Source organism: Drosophila hydei, unplaced genomic scaffold (genome assembly GCF_003285905.1).
Source record: "Drosophila hydei strain 15085-1641.00,03,60 unplaced genomic scaffold, DhydRS2 tig00000349-arrow-arrow-pilon, whole genome shotgun sequence".
NCBI lineage: Eukaryota > Metazoa > Arthropoda > Insecta > Diptera > Drosophilidae > Drosophila > Drosophila hydei.
The window spans coordinates 673,674-695,533 of NW_022045714.1; the positions used below are offsets into that span (position 1 = coordinate 673,674).

The 21,860-nt window shown below is 46.4% G+C and overlaps 3 protein-coding genes across 4 annotated transcripts; 2 read left to right on the forward strand and 1 right to left on the reverse strand.

Moving 5' to 3' along the window:
- Nucleotides 1-2,721: 2,721 nt before the first annotated feature.
- LOC111595941 lies at nt 2,722-12,360 on the forward strand. 2 transcript variants are annotated; one of them, XM_023309905.2, is made up of 5 exons: nt 2,722-2,737; nt 9,905-10,081; nt 10,152-10,278; nt 10,338-11,867; nt 11,942-12,360. In XM_023309905.2, exons 2-5 carry the CDS (start codon nt 9,917-9,919, stop codon nt 12,079-12,081), a joined length of 1,962 nt encoding a protein of 653 aa, XP_023165673.2. In that variant the 5' UTR covers nt 2,722-2,737; nt 9,905-9,916; the 3' UTR covers nt 12,082-12,360. The 2 variants fall into 2 exon arrangements, with proteins under 2 accessions (XP_023165673.2, XP_023165674.2); XM_023309906.2 differs by lacking the exon at nt 2,722-2,737 and adding an exon at nt 3,191-3,209.
- Nucleotides 12,361-13,433: 1,073 nt separating this feature from the next.
- On the forward strand, nt 13,434-16,333 carry LOC111595942. The gene is made up of 5 exons (XM_023309908.2): nt 13,434-13,796; nt 14,230-14,410; nt 14,487-14,757; nt 14,817-16,064; nt 16,131-16,333. Exons 2-5 carry the CDS (start codon nt 14,243-14,245, stop codon nt 16,256-16,258), a joined length of 1,815 nt encoding a protein of 604 aa, XP_023165676.1. The 5' UTR covers nt 13,434-13,796; nt 14,230-14,242; the 3' UTR covers nt 16,259-16,333.
- A 960-nt stretch (nt 16,334-17,293) lies between these two features.
- On the reverse strand, nt 17,294-21,001 carry LOC111595950 (ataxin-2 homolog). Its single transcript, XM_023309920.2, has 6 exons — nt 20,972-21,001; nt 19,999-20,361; nt 19,765-19,944; nt 17,904-19,713; nt 17,612-17,751; nt 17,294-17,463 (listed from the first exon to the last, which is right to left on the reverse strand). The coding sequence occupies exons 1-6, from the start codon at nt 20,999-21,001 to the stop codon at nt 17,377-17,379; spliced, it is 2,610 nt and encodes an 869-aa protein (XP_023165688.2). The 3' UTR covers nt 17,294-17,376.
- Between the last annotated feature and the right edge of the window lie 859 nt (nt 21,002-21,860).

Sequence of the window (21,860 nt, forward strand, 5' to 3'; positions counted from 1 at the left end):
TCAGCTCAAGTGCCTGGAAGTTCAGAAATAGCCCTAATCAGTATACAGAAATCAGATGATTATAATACTGCTGCGAGAGCAAAGCGAAAGCTGGGGAGTTCCCAACGCACATAAGCAAGGCTTGAGCTGAGTCTAGTAATCGATGTAACTAGCCCTAGTCTAATACTTTATACTAATCAGGAAAATAAATTCTTCAAAAAAATTAAATTAAATAAGATTACATTCTTAAAAACTACAGATTGCACAAAAGCTCAATAGCTTTTAATATTTCCTTATCGATAAGGCATGCGAAATCGATTAGAGTTAACTACATAAATACTAGACAGAATACAGACATTATACAGTTATCTAATAATACACACAGCGGTGTTCATAAAAATAGTAGTGCGACTGAGCACTGATTAACTAAATATTTTGAAAACAATTTGAAACTAATATTAAGATTAACATATTTTTTTATTAACTTAGAAGATTTTTTTTTTTTTTTTTTTTTTTTTGACAAAGAAAAATTAACAACATTTAGTTGTTCATGAAAAAAGTAGTGGTTTCTTAAGTTGGAGCAAAATCTAGCGCAGCACTACTATTTCTATGAACACAACTATTTATGTTTTTTTTTTATATATAATTGTATACAATAGAACTTATTGAACCTGCACCTTGCATACATATAAATATATATAATCAAGTTTATAAATCGATTTCAAGCTTTAGCGATTCGATAATTGTATTATTATTATTATTCTACTTTCAGTTCCACGTTAGATCTACAAACAGAGCCACTAATTGTTGCTTGGCTAAAGTGCGCTGGCAGCATGAAAAAGTTGTTTTTATATCATTATTTTATTATCTAATACAAATATATATAAATATGTGTATATAATGTGAATTCTCATGGTGAATTAGAATATTTATTGTCGTGTGTGAGTCTTCAATCACACACACGCACGCACAGACACACGGGCGCAAGCGAGCAGAGTATTTATATTAGTTTCGCGATAGTCGAGCATTATTTCCGTATAGAAACTTAATGTTAAAATACATACATATATATATATATATATATATATATATATATATAGAGTGAGAGAGAGAGAGACCAATACACACCTACATATAGACACAGTTAATTATCTACTTTGTAACTTTTGCCTGTACTATAATTGACTTAATGCGGCATTCCGTAGCACCTGTTTAGCAGCAATGCCGCTAGCGTATGAATGAAATTTAATGAGAATGAGCAGCAAAGCAAGAGAGAGCGAGAGACACAGAAATAGATTGTAAGAGTAAAGCGAGAGACGCAACTCGTCGCGACGTCATCTATCCAAGCCACGCTTGGAGCGTATGAAGTGGGTGAGATATTATTGCAATGCTCGTACTACCGTTATTATATTTGCCTGCAGCAAATGTTCCGGTGATTATATATTTATAACGGCTCAATATTCAATTGGGCAATCTTCCCTCCATAACCTCCAATGCAGTCAATGTTAGTTGTTAATTATCCATCAATCGATCTGTCAGCCAATCTACCTGATGTTTATCTATTTCCCACAACTTCTTTTTTTAATTTTTGTGTGTGTGGCCTTTGCTGCCAGCTGGTCAAAGTTCAAACCCTAAAGATTTCGACAGACGGCAAGCAACGGAATCAAAGTGCCGCTGCCGGTGCCGCTGCTAATGTCGCTGCTGCCGTGGCTACTGTTGTCCAGCGACGCTATCCACTCAGCCGATCGCTGCATTATGCGTGATTCCGCTGCGCTGCTGCTGCGCTGCTGCTGTGCTGTTGCGGCGCCGTTTTTGCTAAAACTAGTGTGCGAATTAAGCGAACAAGAAAAGACAGCGATTGGAGGGGGTTGATGGTCGTCAAGTGCATGGTCGTGTTGCTGTCTACGCTGCTAAGCCCGGCTTGTCAGCCGGCAGCCTACGCATTTGGTTAACTGTTAATGCGCCAATTGCATTGCTCTCTTTGCTCTGCTCAACACTGTGTCTGTGTGCGAGTGTGAGTGCTGCTGCCTGCGATTGCTGGGAGATTGTTAATCAATAAGTGAAGCACGATTGATTGTATACCCTGTACTTACATTTTGTTATATATGTATTTAAATATATTTTGAGATATTATTATTAATTGTTAATATAAATTATTGTAAATAAAATTCAGTAAATTAAATTGTTAGTTTAATACTTGATGCATTAATATATTTTTTTATTTATGTCACGGAATAGACTGGCCCTACTCACTTGCTTAAGATAGCCTACCGAGATTCAGTGCTATGAGAATGCCCACTGTCAGCCTGAGTAGTACGTGTCGGATATACCCACTGCACATCAGCATATTTATGTGCGGGGTATATCGCTATAAAGCAGACAGCAATATCTGCTGGCAAGCAAGTCGAGTGCTGGACGCGTAACAGTTAACAACACGTTCGGCCGAGTCCGAGCAGTGTGTGTGTGTTTACGTATAATTACATTTGCCTTAACATTGGCGCTAACATTAACGTTAACATTTACATTTGCATTGACATTGTTCAAGCCGCGTTTTGTGTTCTATCTATTGTATTTGTGCGCTGTGGTGTGCGAAATTTCTGTTGTGACATCAACAAATAACTATTAGCAAACATTTTTTTTGTGAATTTGTTTTGTGTGTATGTGTGTGTGTGTATGTGCGTTTATCAGTCAACTAATGAATGTATAGAAAAACAAAATACAAATACGAGTTATTGAATCGGAAGTGATAAACTGTCGCGTAAGTTAACCAACAGCCCACAGCTATGGCAACAAGTGTTAATACAAGCAGAACACAGGTACTCGTGCTGGGGCATGCGCCCTTCCTGTATGTCTGTCCCAATGGCACATCCCGTGCGCCCTGGTCAAATTGAGTTAGCCAAGCGCCGGGCAAAAAAAAAAAACTGTGTACCAAATTAAATTATCAATATTTGAGCTGGTTTTTTTCGTTTTTTTTATCGTTTCGCCTTGGGACTCAATAAGCGCAGCCAACTGTAGAAGCTACAGAGTATTACTTCAAATAGAAAGTTACTTCGATTCGAAAAAGCAACAGATTTTACAAAGTCATTCTGAAAACATGTTGCTCTGCCATTAGCAGTAGTTAAAGTTAGATCATGAAGCATTTAGGAGCTCTGATGCGATCAAAACATTTCAATTCGAATCATGCGCTTTTCGGCCGTGTTTTAGATGTTAGCTATTTTCTTTAAGTTAAGGTGAGTTGAGTTTATCGTTTGGAGAAGATTGATATAATAAAATAAAATAGATTTTCTATTTAAGATACGTTCTATAACAACTACACGATACTTTACGATCTATACGATATATATAAGATCTGTAAGATCTCTGCAACGGTATGCGAACTATAAGATCTATAACATACTGATATATGCGATATATACGATCTATACCATTTATAAAATCTATAGGATCTATACGATCTATTCGATCTATACGATCTATACGATCTATACCATCTATAAAATCTATAGAATCTATACGATCCATAAGATCTATAGTATCTATACGATCTATACAATCTATAAGATCTATACGATCTATAAGATCTATAAGATCTATACGATCTATAAGATCTATTAGATCTATAGGATCTATACGATCCATAAGATCTATAGTATCTATACGATCTATACAATCTATAAGATCTATACAATCTATAAGATCTATTAGATCTATAGGATCTATACGATCCATAAGATCTATAGTATCTATACGATCTATACAATCTATAAGATCTATACAATCTATAAAATCTATAGAATCTATACGATCCATAAGATCTTTAGTATCTATACGATCTATACAATCTATAAGATCTATACGATCTATATGATCTATACGATCTATAAGATCTATAAAAAGTAGCTTACGGATGGCTGTTTGGTACAGTTATCGCAGCGATTGTCGAATGGCGTCGATAAAAATAGGCAAAGGCGATAAATGTCGATCGCTGCAGATCGTTTTAGATGTCGAGCTGGGTTAGTTGAAATGTTCTGCTTGGGGAGCAGTTCTATTGATGTGTTTGACAGCTTGTGGGGTCGCTCGTCATGTTTGACAGTGAAATGGCCAGCGGCTAATGGGGCAACGTCTTGGGCTCAGCCTGTTTTGGATGCGCCTCAAGTGGCATTGGCTGCAGATCGTATTGAGTTTCAGTCGCATATTGCCTTCACGGAAACACTTAGGGCACACACATTAGCGGAGTCAAATTGAAGTACGTGAATTTATTTGGTTGTTGAGCAAACTCAAAACGCTGGCTACAAAAATGACTAGAAATGCGCATTAAATACATAAACAACAAGCGACACGCCACTGCTCGCATCGAGACCGAAAATCCACAGCCGAAACCCAAACCGAAATCCCAGCTCTGTGGCGGCACGAAGCGGGACAAAGCCGGGCCGCATCGACACATGTGAGAATGCGACGGGTGTTGGGATTATTCTGCGGCCTGCTGTGGGCAACCTTTGTGTGCGGCGCGCTGCCTGTACGGCAATGGCAATGGCAATGGCAATGGCGACTGCAACTGCAACTGCCACTGCCACTGCCAAGCATAGAACACGCAGCCCAATAACAATAATCAAAATGCACCTAAATATAGCAATTCCTAAAGCAACGGGAACCTTGACTATAACACGTGCGCCCTAATCAATGGCACGAAATATTTAATGCGCTGCGCTGACATCTGAATCGTTGCCAATGCTAATCCGTAAGCCCCAACATAGCCGAACTCAACTCTCCCTGCCATTCCCAAGTTATTAATTTTCAATTCTAATGCAAGTCAAGACTGATCTGAATTGAGAACTAGGAAAAACTATCAATGGGAAAACTATATTTAACTATATGCTCTTTCACTGATGTGAACAGGGCATATTGGTTTAAGTGCAGCATAGCTGGAGACAGAATTGATTTGCTCCTATAGCTAGAGTCTTATAAGAGGGAAATATAGAAACATAGTTATGGCTCTCAGAGGCTTAACAGTTGAAATTTGAAACTTATATTCGTCTATGGGTATCCCTTAGAAAAGTACTACTATTGAGCTCGACTTTAGCTCAGCTTGCCCAGCTAGGATCAGTTTGCCCAGCTAGGATCATTAAGCTCTGCAGATCAACGATCACTGCTGAGCGAGCATTCGACAGTCGTTGACGCCACTCACAACTGATCGCACACGACTTTAGCTAAACGATTCACAGCTCAGTCTTGCAGTCTGATAGATTCGTATTAGATTAGCGAGCTGTAGATTTGATTCAATCAGATCGCAGAGTACAGAGTGTATCAGAATTGTATGGGCACCTCGACTGAACTCGTCTTGGCTGTCTGCTTATCTGGAGAGGCAGAGATCGTCCCGAAAAAGGCCCATTAGACAGCCATCAATAACTAGCTGTAACTCGCACCCATATCTATGGGCCTCAATTAACGCTCATTGACACAATTTAATTGTTTGGCAACTCGGCGATGGGCGCAATTGACTTTGCGGCTACACTGAGCGAAAGCAGGCATAGGAAGTGTGCGCAAGGAACAGCTAAGCCTTGCACACTGAATCATTTTCCATAGATTTATATAGATATATAATTTAGATATTTTGCGCAGTGTATGCGGCATAATTGAAAAATTGCGTCGTTCGATTAATCTCAATTAAATGGCGAACAAGCTGCCAATTGGCTAGCGAAATAATAAATAGAGTAAAGGGAAAACGAAACGCAGCCTCAACTTCCGCCCGACACCAGACAGATAGAGCCGGAGCCAATGTATCTGTGAGATACAGGCAGAGCCAATGTATCTGTTAGCTACACCTGTCGCTCTTGTTGTGTTCCCTTAAGCAGACAAACATGTGAACTTGAGTAACAAGTAACAAGTGTTTCACTATTTATCTTCTGGCTCCGCGCCTCCTACTGATAAGCCAACCAGAGAGACAAAGAGAGAGGGAGAGGGAGAGGGAGAGGGAGCGAGGGAGCGCGCATGTTAAAGGGCTAGTTACAATGACCTAATCAATAGCGCCGACATCGTCGATGCCAATATCGATAGAGTCTACAGTCTATGTCTTTTATCTACGCATGAGTCAACGGCACAGACTAATTGCCAACATGGCACGGAGCACGATAAGCCGCAGTGGTGCGCGGCGGGTGTGGCCGGTATCTGAGGTGCTGCGTGTTCCCAAATGGGCTTTTATGCATTTATAATCAATATTGAAGCATACACGAGAAATAAAATAGACGTCTATTTATATATGTTTCGATATAGATATGTTATATAACGGCATTTATTTGATAATAATGGTGCAGTGAGTGGGCTTGATAAGAGCTACCCTCTCGGCTGGGCATAGCAGGGTTTCTCAGATAGAAGGCGAATATCTGTTGGACTGTAGAGACTATATAGTGTATATGCATATATAGCTATGTACGATCTGCTAGATTAGAGCTCGAAATTTGTAACTGATATATATGATATAACCGATTTAGCTGCAAGTTAGCAAAGACTATAAAACATATAAAACTATATAGTATACTAGACTATATACTATACTATATACTAGACTATATACTATACTATATACTATATAAATACATATTAAATACACATACACACGCTTCCATATGTCAAATCTTTAGAAATCACTTGGAAACATCGCAAAATAAATTTTTTATTTGTTTGCTTTACGAATCTTATTTAATTAAGATTTAATCACATTTTGTTTCTTTTTTTTAAATTACATAATTAACTATTTGAATAGGCATAATTATATGCTTGCAGTGTAGAAGTTAGCCGAAAGCAAATAACAAAAAAAAAAACTGAAACCGGTTGGACTCTGGAACAGCTTTATAAATAGCATCCACTTATAATATTATTATAGTTCTAACTTATGGTTATGGCATGATTGAAATATGTATTTCAGCAACATTTAAAGCGCGAGGCATAGTTCATGAATGAAGCATATGAATGAATCTAATCGTCTCAGTTTTGGCAGAGTTTCGAGTGCATCGGTGTTTGCGATCAGTCATCGCAGTTGATCATGATCATGATCATCAACTCTGACGTATGCTGAATGAGAATCGCTCGGCTGTGCCACGCTGATGACGACGCCTTTGCGTTTTGTCATGCTAATGGCATACTTATTATTATTGTCCATGCCGCATGACTTGCGAAAAGCCAAACCATTAAATAGCCGCGCGATCGAAGCGACGACAAATCACAGCTAGCTGCAAACCGGTCGAGTTGATAACGCTTGTTAAGTAAATGTCTCTGCCTCTGCCGCTGTCGCTGCCGCTGCCTCTGCCTTTCTCTTGGTCAGTCTGTGTGGTGTCAGTTGGGTCTAGTCTTCAGGCCAACTAAATATTTTGACTCGGTGCCTGTGCTAAGCGAAAGTTATTTGCGTATACCCTGAGACTATGCCCAGCGGGTATGATACTTATTCAAATTTATGTAACAGGCAAAAGTGGGCGTGGCGGAGACCATGCAGTATGCATATACACTGATCCCGATTGAACAGAACTGACCGAGAAGCCAGATGTCTTCTGCAGATCAAGCTCATTGCGAGTGATCGATAAGCAAGTTATCGATCTTTAGTTTTATTCGTTGAACAGAGCTGAGCTGATCCAGCTTATACAACCGGAAGCTATATGCATAACACATTTCCTCTACAGATCAAGTTCATAACGAAGGATCGATAAAAAAGTTATCGATCTTTAGTTTTATTCGTTGAACAGAGCTGAGCTGACCCAAGCTATATGCATAACACATTTTCTCTAGAGATCAATTTTATAGCGAATGATCGATAAAAAAGTTATCGATCTTTAGTTGCATTCTTTGAACACGCCTGATCTGAACGAACTTATATAGATCTTACCCGGAAATTATATGCATTACATATTCCCTTTGCAGATCACTTTTATAGCGAATGATCGATCAAAAAGTTATCGATCTTTAGTTGCATTCTTTGAACACGCCTAATCTGAACGAACTTATATAGATCTTACCCGGAAATTATATGCATTACATATTCCCTCTGCAGATCAATTTTATAGCGAAGGATCGATCAAAAAGTTATCGATCTTTAGTTGCATTCTTTGAACACGCCTGATCTGAACGAACTTATATAGATCTTACCCGGAAATTATATGCATTACACAAGATCAAGTTCATAGCGACTGATCGATCAAAAAGCTATCGATCTTTAGTCTCAGTAAGCTACAGTTAGCAGCTCTAACCTATAGATACTCCTAGGTATTGGCATTGATTTGGTATGCAGCAAGTCTACAGGGCATCCCGCAGTCGGATACAGCCGACTGCAGAGCTCTTGTCTCATTTTGTCACGGCCTACACGGGCATTGATCGATGGCCTGAGTGCGTGAGGCTGTTAAGTGCTGCTCCCCTTTGCTCAGAGTTGATCTTGAACTCGTCCACAGACGCTGCCATTCACTGCGCCCCTGACACTGACACTGTCTGTCGAGATCTCTGACAGCGGGCGTCAATTTATGGCACGCTTCGATGGAGTTCAATGGCAAACGAGACGCGGCGGCAACAACTGCAACTCGCTATCTTCAACGCGGATGAAGACATCCAAGTGCCAGCAGCCAAGTGCACCGGCTGCACCAGTTGGTTGTCTGTCTCCGAATTATCGCTGCATAAATAGAACTGTTCAGATGAGGGCGACACAAGCGAGGGGGCGAGGGGGAGAGGGGGAGACTCTTCATTATTTTTACAGCCAAACCAAACGATTTTTTGTTTTGTCTCTTCGTTTTTATGAAGGACCCAACTGACGGCGACAGTCTGCCTGCCCCCCCTGCCTTTGCCCCTGGCTGAAGAACCATTCCTGTGCCCGCTTGCCTGTCTGTCATTAAGCCAGCTCCATGGCATCGCAGTGATCTCAGTGAACCGGGCACACCCGCTAAGTGATTTCCCAAGCCATGTTCAATCGGCTTGCTCTGGGCGAAGAAGCCACAGCGATCGATACTCCTGGCGACCGTCGTGTTTTGCATATAAAACAACGCCAGAAAGATCGACGCGGTTTTTGGTCACGTCGCGCCCATCTGGCAAAATCAACACAATGTAGAAAGCACATCTAAGACAAACGCCCGTCCCCCCATAAGACAGACACCCGTCCCCCTATGCCTACCTAGAGCCAGTGCGCAGGGAACGGCCGGCGTTGTCGGCGACACTGCCAATTAGCAATTAGAGCATTATCTAGCATTAGGCAATAGCAATAATGATGAGGTGCGCCGCGGCATGCCGCAAGGAGTCGCCGTCTAATAGCACTGATAGACCGCAATTATCCACCTCATAAATGGCGACAATTTTGCATAGCTCTTAGCGTGACTCCAAGGCAATGTTTATAGATCGATAGACGCGTCTGCTCTGAGCTTGTGAATTGAGCAAGAAATTGATGTTAGATCTCGCTCAGTGACGTCTTTGACTTCCGGCTTATTGCGCTTTTCTACTTGGCTGTCTTACAGTTATGCATTCGCTCAATAACAGCTCAAAGTATAGCTAACAGATGTGTCTATAGAACGTGTGAAAGGACGACAAACTACGCCAGGAAAAACTTTGTCCGCATTCGGACAACCTGCGATGGGCTTGTTGCCCATCTCAAGGCGAGGCTCTGAGCCCTTGCTTGCTGTGCAACTGTGGAATATATAGTTGATTGCAGTTTGCCAGACATATATAGACCTTTACCATTCCTGCCGGGGGGGTCAGCTGTTTATGTGCTATGCCAAAGCTGCAGCTTCCTTAGACAAGGAAATTTCCTTATTTGATGTAGCCTAAATAGCTCAACACTCTATAAGACTAGGCTAGAGCAGTCCTTGATATTGTACAGCCCGTCGAGTCAATGTAAGCTTGAAGCATTCGCAAGTTTGGAAATGAAAGCAATTTTTCCCCTTTCGCTCTACTCCATGTGCAGGCAGCCACTACCATGGATAAGTCCACGCTGACACAGAAGAACTATGCGAGTGTCTACAATGAGACGACGAAGCCAAAGAAGCCGAAGCGGCGCGACAAGAGCGATTTGGGGCCCGATTTTGTGGCACCCGACGGCGGCTGGGGCTGGGTCATCTGCGTGGCTGCGGGCCTGAACAATGTGAGTATCAAGGGCAGAGCTGCGACAAGCAACTGAAAGTGACATCGACTAATCCGCTGGGATTCCATAGTTCTTTATGTTTCCGGCACTGCAGCAGTACGGCCTGATCTACAGGGCGCGCATGTCGCTGCTGGGCTTCGATGCGAAGGAAACGACGATCATCGTGAATGTGGTGATGACTCTGTCCTCGCTAGTGGGTAAGTGCCAGCAGCTGTTGGTGTGGCGTTAGCCAGCTAAACTCTGGTCAATTTTACAGGCATTTTCAATGGGGCCATGTTCCGGCGTTTCACCTTTCGCCAGGTGGCCCTGGCGGGCACAACGCTTGGCTTTCTGGGCATCTTCGGCTCGGCCTTCTGCACCACCTTCTGGCAGTACATTGTCTGCCTCTCGCTGATTTATGGCGTGGGCTTGGGCTTGGCCATGGCCGCCGTTTCGCTGGCGGTCAACACGTACTTCAAGCAGAGTCGCAGGCGCGCCACGGGCTTCTCCTGGACCATCACGGGCCTGGGACCCATCATCTTCCCCTATGTGTCCACCTTTCTGCTGGGCTACTACGGCTCGCTGGGCACCATCTTGATCTATGCCGGCATCGCGTTCAATGCGGTGCTCTGCGCCCTCACGCTGCAGCCGGTGATGCGGCATGTGCGCAAGCCGGAGAAGCCGGAAGGCGACAGCGTCGACCAGAAGGAGCAGCCCGAGCTGGTCGAGGCCAACGGCAACCTGCTGTCGGCGAGCAGCGATCCCTGGAGCGACTACGAGTGCAAGTACTGCCAGTATCAGAGGCGCGCCAAGCGCGGCATCTTCTCCTCGCAATACCTGTTCAATGACGACGATCCCGAGCATCCCGGCTATGAGATAACGGAGCCAGGCACACCGATGCTGGCGCGTGCCAATGATGGCTGGTTCGGCTCCAAGCTGTCGCTGGCCTCCGAGCGGCGACAGGTGATGCTGCGTCAGGCCTCTGTCGGTGTCGCGACGGCGGCTGCCACCAAGGCGAGTCGCGACAATCTGGACAAGCTGGAGGAGGCCAACGAGGCGGATAGGCTGCAGCGGCAGCAGGAGACGGCCATGGGGCTGTCCAAGCCGAACTACTTCAATCGCGAACGTGGCGACCTCGGACGCTACGCGAGCAAGGCGAGCATCTACTCCAAGCCAGGCGGCTGCGAAGAGCTGCTGCGCTGCACGTGCGCCGAGGACAAGGCGCTGCTGGAGAAATCGGCCGAGGCACTGCGGCTCCAGCAGCAGGCACTGCAGGCGGCCGAGGAGGCCGAGGAGGTGGCCAAGCGCAAGATGAACTTCCGCCAGAAGGTGACCAAATTCTTCGATCTCGATCTGCTGCGCAATGTGACCTTTGTCAACCTGGTCATCGGCATGAGCATCATGATGTTTGGCGAGATGAACTTCTCGGTGCTAACGCCGTTCATCCTGGACAGCTATGGCTATTCGAACGAACAGTGCTCCCTGGTCATGTCGCTGCTGGCCTGCATGGACATATCGGTGCGTTTCCTGGCCCCGATCTTTCTTGAGAAGGTCAACCTGGACAATCGGGTGCTGTTCGCCTTCGGCATTGTGTGCATTGCTGTCGGCCGTGTCATTGTCACCTGGACTTCGTCGTTCAATGTGGTCGTGGCCGTCTTTCTACTCATCGGCTTCGGCAAGGGCTTCCGCACCATCTTCTCGCCGCTGATCATACCCAGCTATGTGCCGCTGCGCCGCCTGCCCGCCGCCTCAGGACTGCAGCTGATCTTCAACACGATCTTCTCCTTTGCCATGGGACCCCTGCTGGGTGGGTATTGCCCTCGAGGCGCAGCTCTGAATTGCCTTCTCTAATCTCAATTGGTTGCTCGTTTCGTTTTGCAGGCGTCATCACCAACGCCTATGGCTACGGCGCCACCATTCACTGCATCAACTTTCTGACCGCGATGGCTCTGCTCATGTGGATCGCCGAGTCGGCGATTCGACGCGCACTCAACAAGCCGTACAGTCCGCCGGAACAGTAGCGTTCGGCAGCCACGGCCCTGCAGCAACTGAGCTACTTGTGCGGGCCGCCACTGTAGACTGCAACTAGGCCGAGTCGCATCCATTTAAGATACCGTGTCTGTAGTATTACCTTAAGCCATTCGCACTAACTTCAGCTCGTAAGCTCCTAGCATAAGATTGTAACCTTAAGAGATATTACCTAGGCCCTAAGCACGATTGCCTATTCGTGATACGTACTTATAGCTAGCAAGTTATATGTCTATATATATATATATATGTCTTTTTTTTTTAATATTTGTTAGCTTTAATGGGACTGTACTTTTACAAAAAAAAACATTAAACGTTGCACTTGATAACTTGTGAACTGAATTGAGTAGGAAATTTTATTTGACTAAAACTTTTTTTTTTTGACTAGTTCATTATAGGGCGCTTTCACTGTACCATGGGCACTGCATGATATTTGGTATGCACATAAATTAAAATATGCATTAAACAAACACATTCAACTAAGCGACTGCGGCGAAACGAACACTTAATTACTGAACGATAAATATATATAATAATAATAATAATATATTTGCTGTATTGCCTAATGGCAGTTAGCGTGTTGCTGTTGTCTGAATAGCTCAATGTTTTGCACAGTTAGCTTAAAACATTATATTGTTTCCTAGAGTCGCACAATAAACTGAATTTGTCAAACACACCTCGCCGCTAGCTCAATTTTACTGGGGTAAACAGCGTAGAGTGCGCTGCTGTTAGCTAACAGAGCGCTAACAGAGCGCTAACAGCTGCACGCTGCTTGCCGTCTCTCAATTGGATTGGCATTTTCGCTGATTTGCCGTCGAGCAATTATCGGTTTTTTAGTTTGTTTGAGCAGCTAAAAGCGTCGAGACCGAGGCCGAGTATCGCGCCGATAACCGTTTAGCCGTTAACCGCTTAACCGTTAGCAATTGTTCATCATTAGATTGCATTGCTGCATGCCAATTGGATTCTAATTCGAATTTCGGTTACGTTGTGCTAAGTGGCCTCTAGAGTGGACCAAATTAGCTCGCGGTGCGTGCTGCTTGGCGACTTTGAACTTGATGAGCTGCCAAAGTCAAAGCCACTAAAAGATGTAAATTTTGTTCAATTTTTGTAAATGTGGGCGTGAGTGCGCGCGTGTGTGTGTGTGTGCGTGTGTGAGCGCACAAGTAAAAATAAAATTTGCTAAGGCAAAGGAGAAGGAGGAGAAGCCAAAAGGCGCCAAGAGGCAGATCTCGGCTGCCAACGAAAATTCGCATTCGCCTTAGCCAAGAGCAACGTAGCAGAGCAATCAACGAGATATATATATATATATATATATATATATATATATATATATATATATATATATAAATTGATTTATATATATTATTATCAAGGTATGTGCACAGTTATAGAGAGATATATCAATCTATGGCTGATTACATGACACGATTAAATTGGTTCTGTAACACGTTCTTATCACGAATTCCGCTCATGAGCTTGGCGCCAAATCGCAATCGCAAACGCAATCGCGCCTAGCCACACCTGTGCTACTCCCACACGCCGTTGAAGAACAGGACCAACCGAAGCGAATCGCAATCTAATCAATCGATCGCAGGCTATATTGATCACACAATAGAACTATTGTTATCAGCTAGCTGTATCTTCTAGCCACACAGAAGAGGTCTATACAGATAGAGATAAGATCAACAGAGACGTTCAGTTAGCGCAGGTAAATCAGAGAGAGGGAGCTCAGTTAGTTAGCCCTATATATATATATATATTCTACAATTATACAACATATATATATATATACTGTGCCTAGTATATAGTTCTAGTTCGACTACATGATTCACTTGGCTCGCCAACAATTTGCGCTCTAAGCTGAAGTCTGGTCATATGACGATGCTGATAAGACGGGCAAAAGATTTGATGGCTACGGCCCAGCCATGAACCCGGCAACAACAGCAACACGAGCTCATACCTGACTGACTGAACGCCTCGTGCAGCAGCGACTGTGGCCGTTGATTGTGACAAGTGATCGTTAAAACTCTATTGCAATTCAACTGGCCTTAAATCATTCAGAAATTGACGTCGTCCATTTGGCAGCGACGCGACTTGCGTCACAGTGAGAGCTGATGAATCGATTGCCATTCTCATTGCAGGGCCAGCGAGGCGATGGTGTCCCAGGAGCAGAAGGTCTATGGGGATACGACGCAGCCGCTGCCGCGACGTGACCGGGGCGGCTACTACAACAGGAAGGACAAGAGCGATCTCGGCGAGAATTTTGTGGCGCCCGATGGCGGCTGGGCGTGGCTGGTGTGCGTCGCCGCTGGCGTATCGAATGTAGGTAAAATGCAAGCAATTATCAGCGGCAGACAGTAGCCAATCTCTCGCTCCTCCCTTGCTCTATGCCTTTTAGCTATCGCTGTATCCGTGCCTGCAGCAGTTCGGCTTCATGTTTCGCGAACGGCTCATCGATCTGGGCATGAGCAGCTCACAGGTGACGGCCATCATCAATACGAATCCCGCGGTCTCTGCCTGCACGGGCCTGCTCAATGGGCCCATGTTCCGGCGCTTCACCTTCCGCCAGGTGGCCATGGCCGGTGCTCTGCTCTGCTTCACGGGCATCGTGCTGACCGCCTTCTGTGAGACCTTTGCTGGCTACATATTCGCCTATGCGATGCTTTACGGTAAGCGTGTAGTTCGCCCGTTCGACTTGCTCTCGTTGCTATCTCGCCCCCTCTAACAGGCTTCGGCATGGGCATCAGCGTGTCGGCCTCCTCGCTGGCCATCAACACGTACTTTCAGCAGAAGCGCCGACGCGCCGCTGGCTTCTCGTGGACCATCACCGGCTTGGGACCGATCTTTCTGCCATATCTGGTCACATTTCTGCTGGGCATCTACGATGTCCAGGGCACGGTGCTGATCTTTGCCGCCATTGCGCTGCACAGCTTTATCAGTGCGCTCATCTACCAGCCGGTGCGCTACCATGTGCCGCCGGAGGCGTCGGCGAGCGCCGCGGGCGCAGCGCTCATGCAAGTGGAGCAGCAGCCGGAGATACTGTGCGCCCATTGTGCGCTGCAGCGCAAGCGCGAGCCGGGCGGCATCTTCTCCAGCCAGTATCTGTATCAGGATGACGACGCCCAGCGGCCTGGCTACGAGATCATTGAGCCGGGCACGCCCATGTTGTCGCGGGCGAACGACGGCTGGTATGGCTCCAAGCTGTCGCTGACCTCGGGGCGTATGCGCTTTCGCACAGTGTCCAGCTCCAAGGACCTGGAGCATACGCAGCGCCTGCGCTGTCCCATCAGCGAGGAGCACCAGCAGCAGGACGAAGAGTTTCTGCGCCCAAACAACTTTCGGCGAGAGCGCGAGGAGTCCATACTCGAGTCGAAGCTGTGCTGCAGCTGCGCCGAGCAGCGGGCGCTCTACGCGGCCCGGCAAACTGAGCAGCTCGAGTCCAACAACAACAACGAGGCGGAGCTGCCCAATCCGGCCAAGATGAGCTGCATACAGAAGATCGTCACGTTCTTCGATTTGGATCTGCTGCGCGACATCACCTTTGTGAACCTGGTCGCCGGCCTGACGGTCATCAATTTCGGGGAGCTGAACTTTTCGATTCTAACGCCGTTCATCTTGACGGACTTTGGCTTCGATACGCCACAGATCACGGTGGCCATGTCACTGATGGCCGGCATGGACATCACCATGAGATTTCTGGTGCCGTTCATCACGGAAAAAATGCCCTGGGATAATCGCGTCTTCTTTCTCATTGGCGTCGTTGGCATTGCCATCGGACGCACCATCGTGGCCTGCACAAGATCCTATGCGGGCATTCTTGCCTGCTTCGTGTGGATTGGCCTGTGCAAGGGCGTGCGAACCATCTTCTGGCCACTGATCATACCCGGCTACGTGCCGCTGAATCGTCTGCCAGGTGCCTCCGGCCTGCAGCTGCTCATCTCGGGCCTCTTCACGCTCATCTGCGGTCCCTTCGTGGGTAGGTCCTAGCTGCATTCGTATCTGTATTTGTATCTCTAGCTATGGCTTTATCTGATTCTTGCAGGTCTTGTGCGAGATCGCTTCAACTACTCGGTGGCGCTGCACTGCCTAGATGCGCTATCATTTTTGGCCGCTGCTTTGTGGGCTTTTGAGGCGCTGCTGCGACGCCACAGACGCAAGCTGGCCAGTTGATTAAACTCTTAAATATATGAACACATTTTTTTTTTAGCATTAAGCTCTTTTGTAAATTAAGCACATTTATTGTATATATATGTATATATATATATACATATAACACATAGCCACGTATGTAGATACTTGACTCAAATTAGTGGCTGAAATACATAAAGGTCCTAAGACAATGCCAATTCGAAGAGTTTTCATTCAAATAATAAAAAGTGTAGCATACTTTTGTGCGGCACAAAAATTTAGTTCGCAGAATTACGCTGCATACTTTTAGGCAGTGCATATATTATTTTGTATATATTTATATATATATATATATATATTTATAAGCACACCCATAGCCACGAAGTGTGTGTTGTGGCTGACATACATAAATTTTTATTACATCCCAGGACTCTGCCAATTCGAAGAGTTTGCATTCAAGTAAAAAGTGTAGCATTTTTGTTGCACACTTTTAGGCAGCTACTATATTAAATGTAGGATAATCAATGGACATAAAAATATTACCTTTATTTAGTTAATGTATTGAATAAATTGCAATTTTCTCAGCTTAGATACATAAAAGTGACTTTGATTGGTATTATATATGTCTTACAATTGTATTTCAATAGTTTAATTTGTTTTGATTTTCGTTTCTTTTTATTTTTTGTATTCCGCTTAAGTAATTACAAAGATACACTGCTCCGGCGCCCACACGCACGTGTCAATGGGGCGTGGCCAAACTAGACTTTCCATATTGCTACGAGCATACATATATGCATATATATATGTATATATGTATATATATATTTATATATATATATAAATATATTTGAAATAAAATTAAAGTTCGCGTCACATTGCAGCGACGAGGAAAAAAAAAACAAAAAAATAGCAGTAAAACACATTACCAATACATATAAAACTAAATGTACGTGTAAAGCTACCAAATGCAAAAATACTCTAAAATTGGTTTAGGCTTACAAATTAAGTTCGCAACACGATAAGTCAGGTGCATCCATCCAATCGGCCTGGGGAAATATATTACAATAGATGCGCCGCGCTGGTCAATGGAAACGCTTAGAAGTCAGCTCAGGCAGTGCTCGGGACTGTTGGCTGCTGGTCGTCGTGTCCTGGCAGGGGCTCTATCTGGGTCTTGGCGATATCGTGGACTTTGGTGTTTGTCGCTGCAGCGCAGCCGCTGCCGGCGCCGCTGTCACAATTGTGATAACCTGAGTGTGCGTGTGTGTGTGTGCGGATGCGGATGTGAGTGAAAAACCAGTGTTGTGTAATATGGTCATGAGTGTGTGTGTGTGTGTCGAAACAGAGCAAACATTATGATTACGTATCAAAGCGTACAGCTGCTGCATTGCGATTTACTTTGGAATTGCCATCGATGATCTCCACTGGCTCCGCGGGCACATAGGCGGACAGACCCATCAGACCGAAGATATCCGGCGTATAGTTGCGCACCTGTTCCGTGGAGGGCGTGGGCGTGGCTGCCATCAGTTCGCTAGCGACTGTAAGAGGAGAGGGAATGAGAGAGAGAGAGATAATTAGAGAAAGTATTAAATATGCTTAGCTGGGCAATAGCCGACTGCATAATACCCGCACCGGATACACAAAGTGCTCAGCTTGTTCTATAAGCATTGTTGCCTTGGTATGACTTTACCTGTTGCCGTGCCAGGTGTGGGTCGCACACGTGGAAATCTAGGCGCTGGCGTTTGGTAGACCGGTGCCGCCACCGAGGCCGAGGCGGACAGCTCGCCCTGCTGCTGCGCCTGGTGACGCGGCTGTGGCGTGACGACGTACACCTTCTCATTGGTCTGGGGCAGAATGGCGACTTTGGCCTGCTTCCACAGCTCGACGGGCGCTGGCGTGGCTGCTGTGGTGCGCACATATAGAGGCGTCGGCGCCATCGTGGGCGCTGCCGTCGTCGTTGTCGTTCTGGCCGTGGGCGTGGCAGTGGGCATGGGTGTGGTGCTGCGCAGCGCTGGGCTCTGACGCTGCGCCGACTCGTAGTAGTCGGGCAACAGGCGATTGTCTTCGACGGGCTGGAAGCGTCGAAGATGCAGCTGCTCCAAGTTGTTAATCGAGGTCGACAGATCGCCGGCGGAGCCCAAGCTGGAGGTGACGCTGCCGCCCAGCTCAAAGCCGCCGCCGCCGCCGCCGCCGCGCGTCGTTTTCGACTGGCGCGTGGCTGTCGGTGTCGCTGGCGTCGTTGTGGTCAGATACTCCGTGGGTATGTGCTTGGAGCGACCGCGTATGGTCGGCGTGCTGGGGCGATGCGACAGCGAGTTGTACTCCTGCTCCGTCCAGCCGTCAATGTTGTGCTGCAGCTTGGAGATGTCCACGCCAAAGTGGGCGGGTCGGCGCTTGGTCTCGCGCTCGCGCTTCAGCAGCTCGCGCAGATTGGAGGCCAGAATTTTGGTCAGATATTTGGTGGTGCGTCGCGTATTCGGCGGCGGCGCCGCTGTCACGGTTGAGGTGCTCACCAGCTTCGACTCCTGCTGCTCGTGCACATCGTTCTCCTGCGTGGGCCGCAGCCGCCAGCCGGGCGTCCAGTTGACCGGCTCGAAGGGGCGCGGCTTCTGCTTGGTCGTATACGGTATGATCACCTGCTGTGGCCCCGGCGGCGACATGCCCGCATACTGTCCGCTGGCGTCGATGGCGCCGTACGTGGACGTCGGCGTGGGCGCTGGCGCCTGCGTCGGCTGGCCGAGCCGGAAGTTCAGCTCAGCGGGATCACGTGTAAATGGGCGTGGCGGCGGTGCACCCACCTGGCCGTGATTAATGGGCGAATCGAGCAGCCGCTTGGGCGTGTCCCGCTGCCGCCCATCGCGCACATGCGACACCAAATGATTGTTCAGCTCCACAGCGGCCGGCGGCGCCGGCTGCTCTGTGGTGTAGACCAGCGACTCGTAGACTGGCGTCACTGTGCTGGTCTCGGCCAGGTCCTGATACTGCTCGGCGTAGTACAGGTGCTGCTGCTCCTGCTCCTCCTCGTGCTGCTGCTGCTGCTGCGACGAGGCGGCCGGATAGTTGTCGGCCGGCGGCGTCAGCGTTGTCTGCGTCTCAACGGTGGCCGGCGTAAAGTGTCCCAGCTCGGTGAGCAGCTGTGAGCCAGGCAAATGCTGATGCACTGCACCGCTGCTCAGATCCTCCAGCTGATAGCGCACAGTGCTTATGTCCAGCGGCTGCTGTGGCTCCTGCTGCTGCTCCAACTGCTGCTGTAGCTGCTGCACGGGTCTATGATTCGTGGGCAGCGCTGTGACCGTGGGCGTTGCCGTCTGCCCCAAGTCAATGGCATGCGACTGCACATAGGTGGCCGGGTACTCCACGGAGGTGACGAAATCCGTCAGCTGATGGCTCTGCACAATCTCAAAGCTGCTGCTCGACTGCCTCGGCGGCGGCGTTGTCGATGGCACCACGGGCACAGGTCGCAGCTCCGAGTGTGCGCCAACATTCTCCAAAGGATAGAACTGGGAAGGCTGTGGCGGCTGTGGCTGTGCCTGATGCGACTGCTGCGCAGCTTGGGGCAGCGGCCGGAAAGGCTGCGCATTGTAGAGCGGCGGCAGCGCTGCACTATTCAGACCCGGCACAGGCAGCGAGATGGGCAGGAAGACGCTCTGGGGCGGCGCCTGAAACTGCACGGCTCGCTGACGATGCTGCGAGGCCTGAGCCAAGGGCTGCTGCTGCTGCCAGGCGGAGATCTGCTGCTGGGGCAGCTGCTGTTGGTGCAGCTGCAGCGGCTGCTGCGGCTGCTGCCCGAACATGGGCACCCAGGGATACTTGTTGCACAGGCCGCAAGGCTTGCCGTCCGCATTGAAGTTCTGCGTGGGCTTCGGATACGCATAGCTCAAGCCACTGCCGCTCAGCTGCTGGTCGCGCGGCGCTGCCGCAGCACCGCCCAGGCCAAACCAGCGGGCGACGCGCGTCATGAAGCCGCCTTCCGGCGGCTGTGGCTCCGAGTAGCCCGCATGCGTCAGCCGCTGCGCTGTGGGCAGCGCAATGGGCGCTGGCGGCGGCACCAAATGATCCGCCGGCTGCGGCGGCGACAGCGCAACGGCTGTCACCAGCAGCGTCGTCAGCAGCAGGCCCAAAGCAGTTGTCAGCTGGCTGCAAGTTGCCTGCAACGAGATCGAAAGCCACGATGAGAGTGAGAGTGCACTGAGAGAAAAGTCAAGTAACAAACAGATTAAATGGAGATCTTAAGCAAGTGCAACTCTGCTGCTGAAAATCGCATAGAAGAGCAGCAAAACTGAAACGAGAGTTGCTTGCACACATTTTCGCTCAGTGCAGGCTAACGGCAATCAATTTAACATTTCACTTTTTGGCTCATAAATTGAATGCCTTCAGTCGAGATGGCCACCATTAGCTTTGGCCAAATTGGAGCGGGCCTTATTGATCCGGTTAGCCAGACCAAGCAGCATTATTGAGCCGGTTATGCGAGCTCGTTTTCATGGCCAAGGTCTGGCGGCCGGCCACAATTAAAGCCAACAGGCAAACAGGTCGACTGACCACAGCCCACATAGGCGCCACAGATGTACATCGAAATGAAGTGATTAACTTCATTGGCATTGCGATCCTGCGCAGCCCACTTCACTCATTTGCGAGGCTATTTACGCACAGCATTGATAGCAGAATTCCTCATAAATATTGATACTGATTATCAGCTGCCCGCTGCCCGCCAAAACCTGATGACAGCCCTCTGCAGGCAACTGAAACTGACTAATCGACCCAATGGCAGATGCCCATGCGATACGACATAATTGCAAAATAGATGAATCAGCTATTGACTATATGCCACATAAATCTATAACTGAGCCAAGCATAAAACATACGCATTCGCTCGATTCTTCGGGCTCTGCGCATAGCTCGAGTCGCGCTGCTAATCGCGCGCCATTGAAGAGGCTTCTTTAGATTAAAAGCCAATTAACGTCAAAATCACGCACCACCAAATAACAATAATAACAGAGGCAGATAACTACAACAGATATCAGCCAGAATACCACAATATATAAATTTATATAGTGAGTGCCTAGTAAATCAATTAAATATTGCCACCGTGGAGCCTCGCCTCAAAATGTGTTGACAAAAAACTTACAGCACTCGAATCTCTTTGAAATATGTTTGAATGAATAAACATATTTTGGCTTTGCTATATTTTCATATATACATACATTACATATATATATATATACATACATTATACATTTTCAATATTTGGCTTACATTAATTTTACATTTTTTAGGCATTTCTAAATACATTCTTTAAAAATGCTTTTTAAAATATTTTAAAACTTTTATATATATTTTTTTAAATATTATAAATTTAAAGTTAATTAAAATTTTAATTTTTAAATATATTTTGAATTTTATTAATTTCAAAATGCTTTTAAAAATATTTTAAGACTTTTTAATATATATTTTTTTAAATATTATATATTTAAAATTAATTAAAATTTTAATTTTTAAATATATTTTTAATTTTATTAATTTAAGAATTTTTAAATATACTTTTTAAAAATGTTTTTTAACATATTTTAAAACTTTTTAATATTTATTTTAAATATTATATATTTAAAGTTAATTAAAATTTTAATTTTTAATTTATTAATTTAAGCAT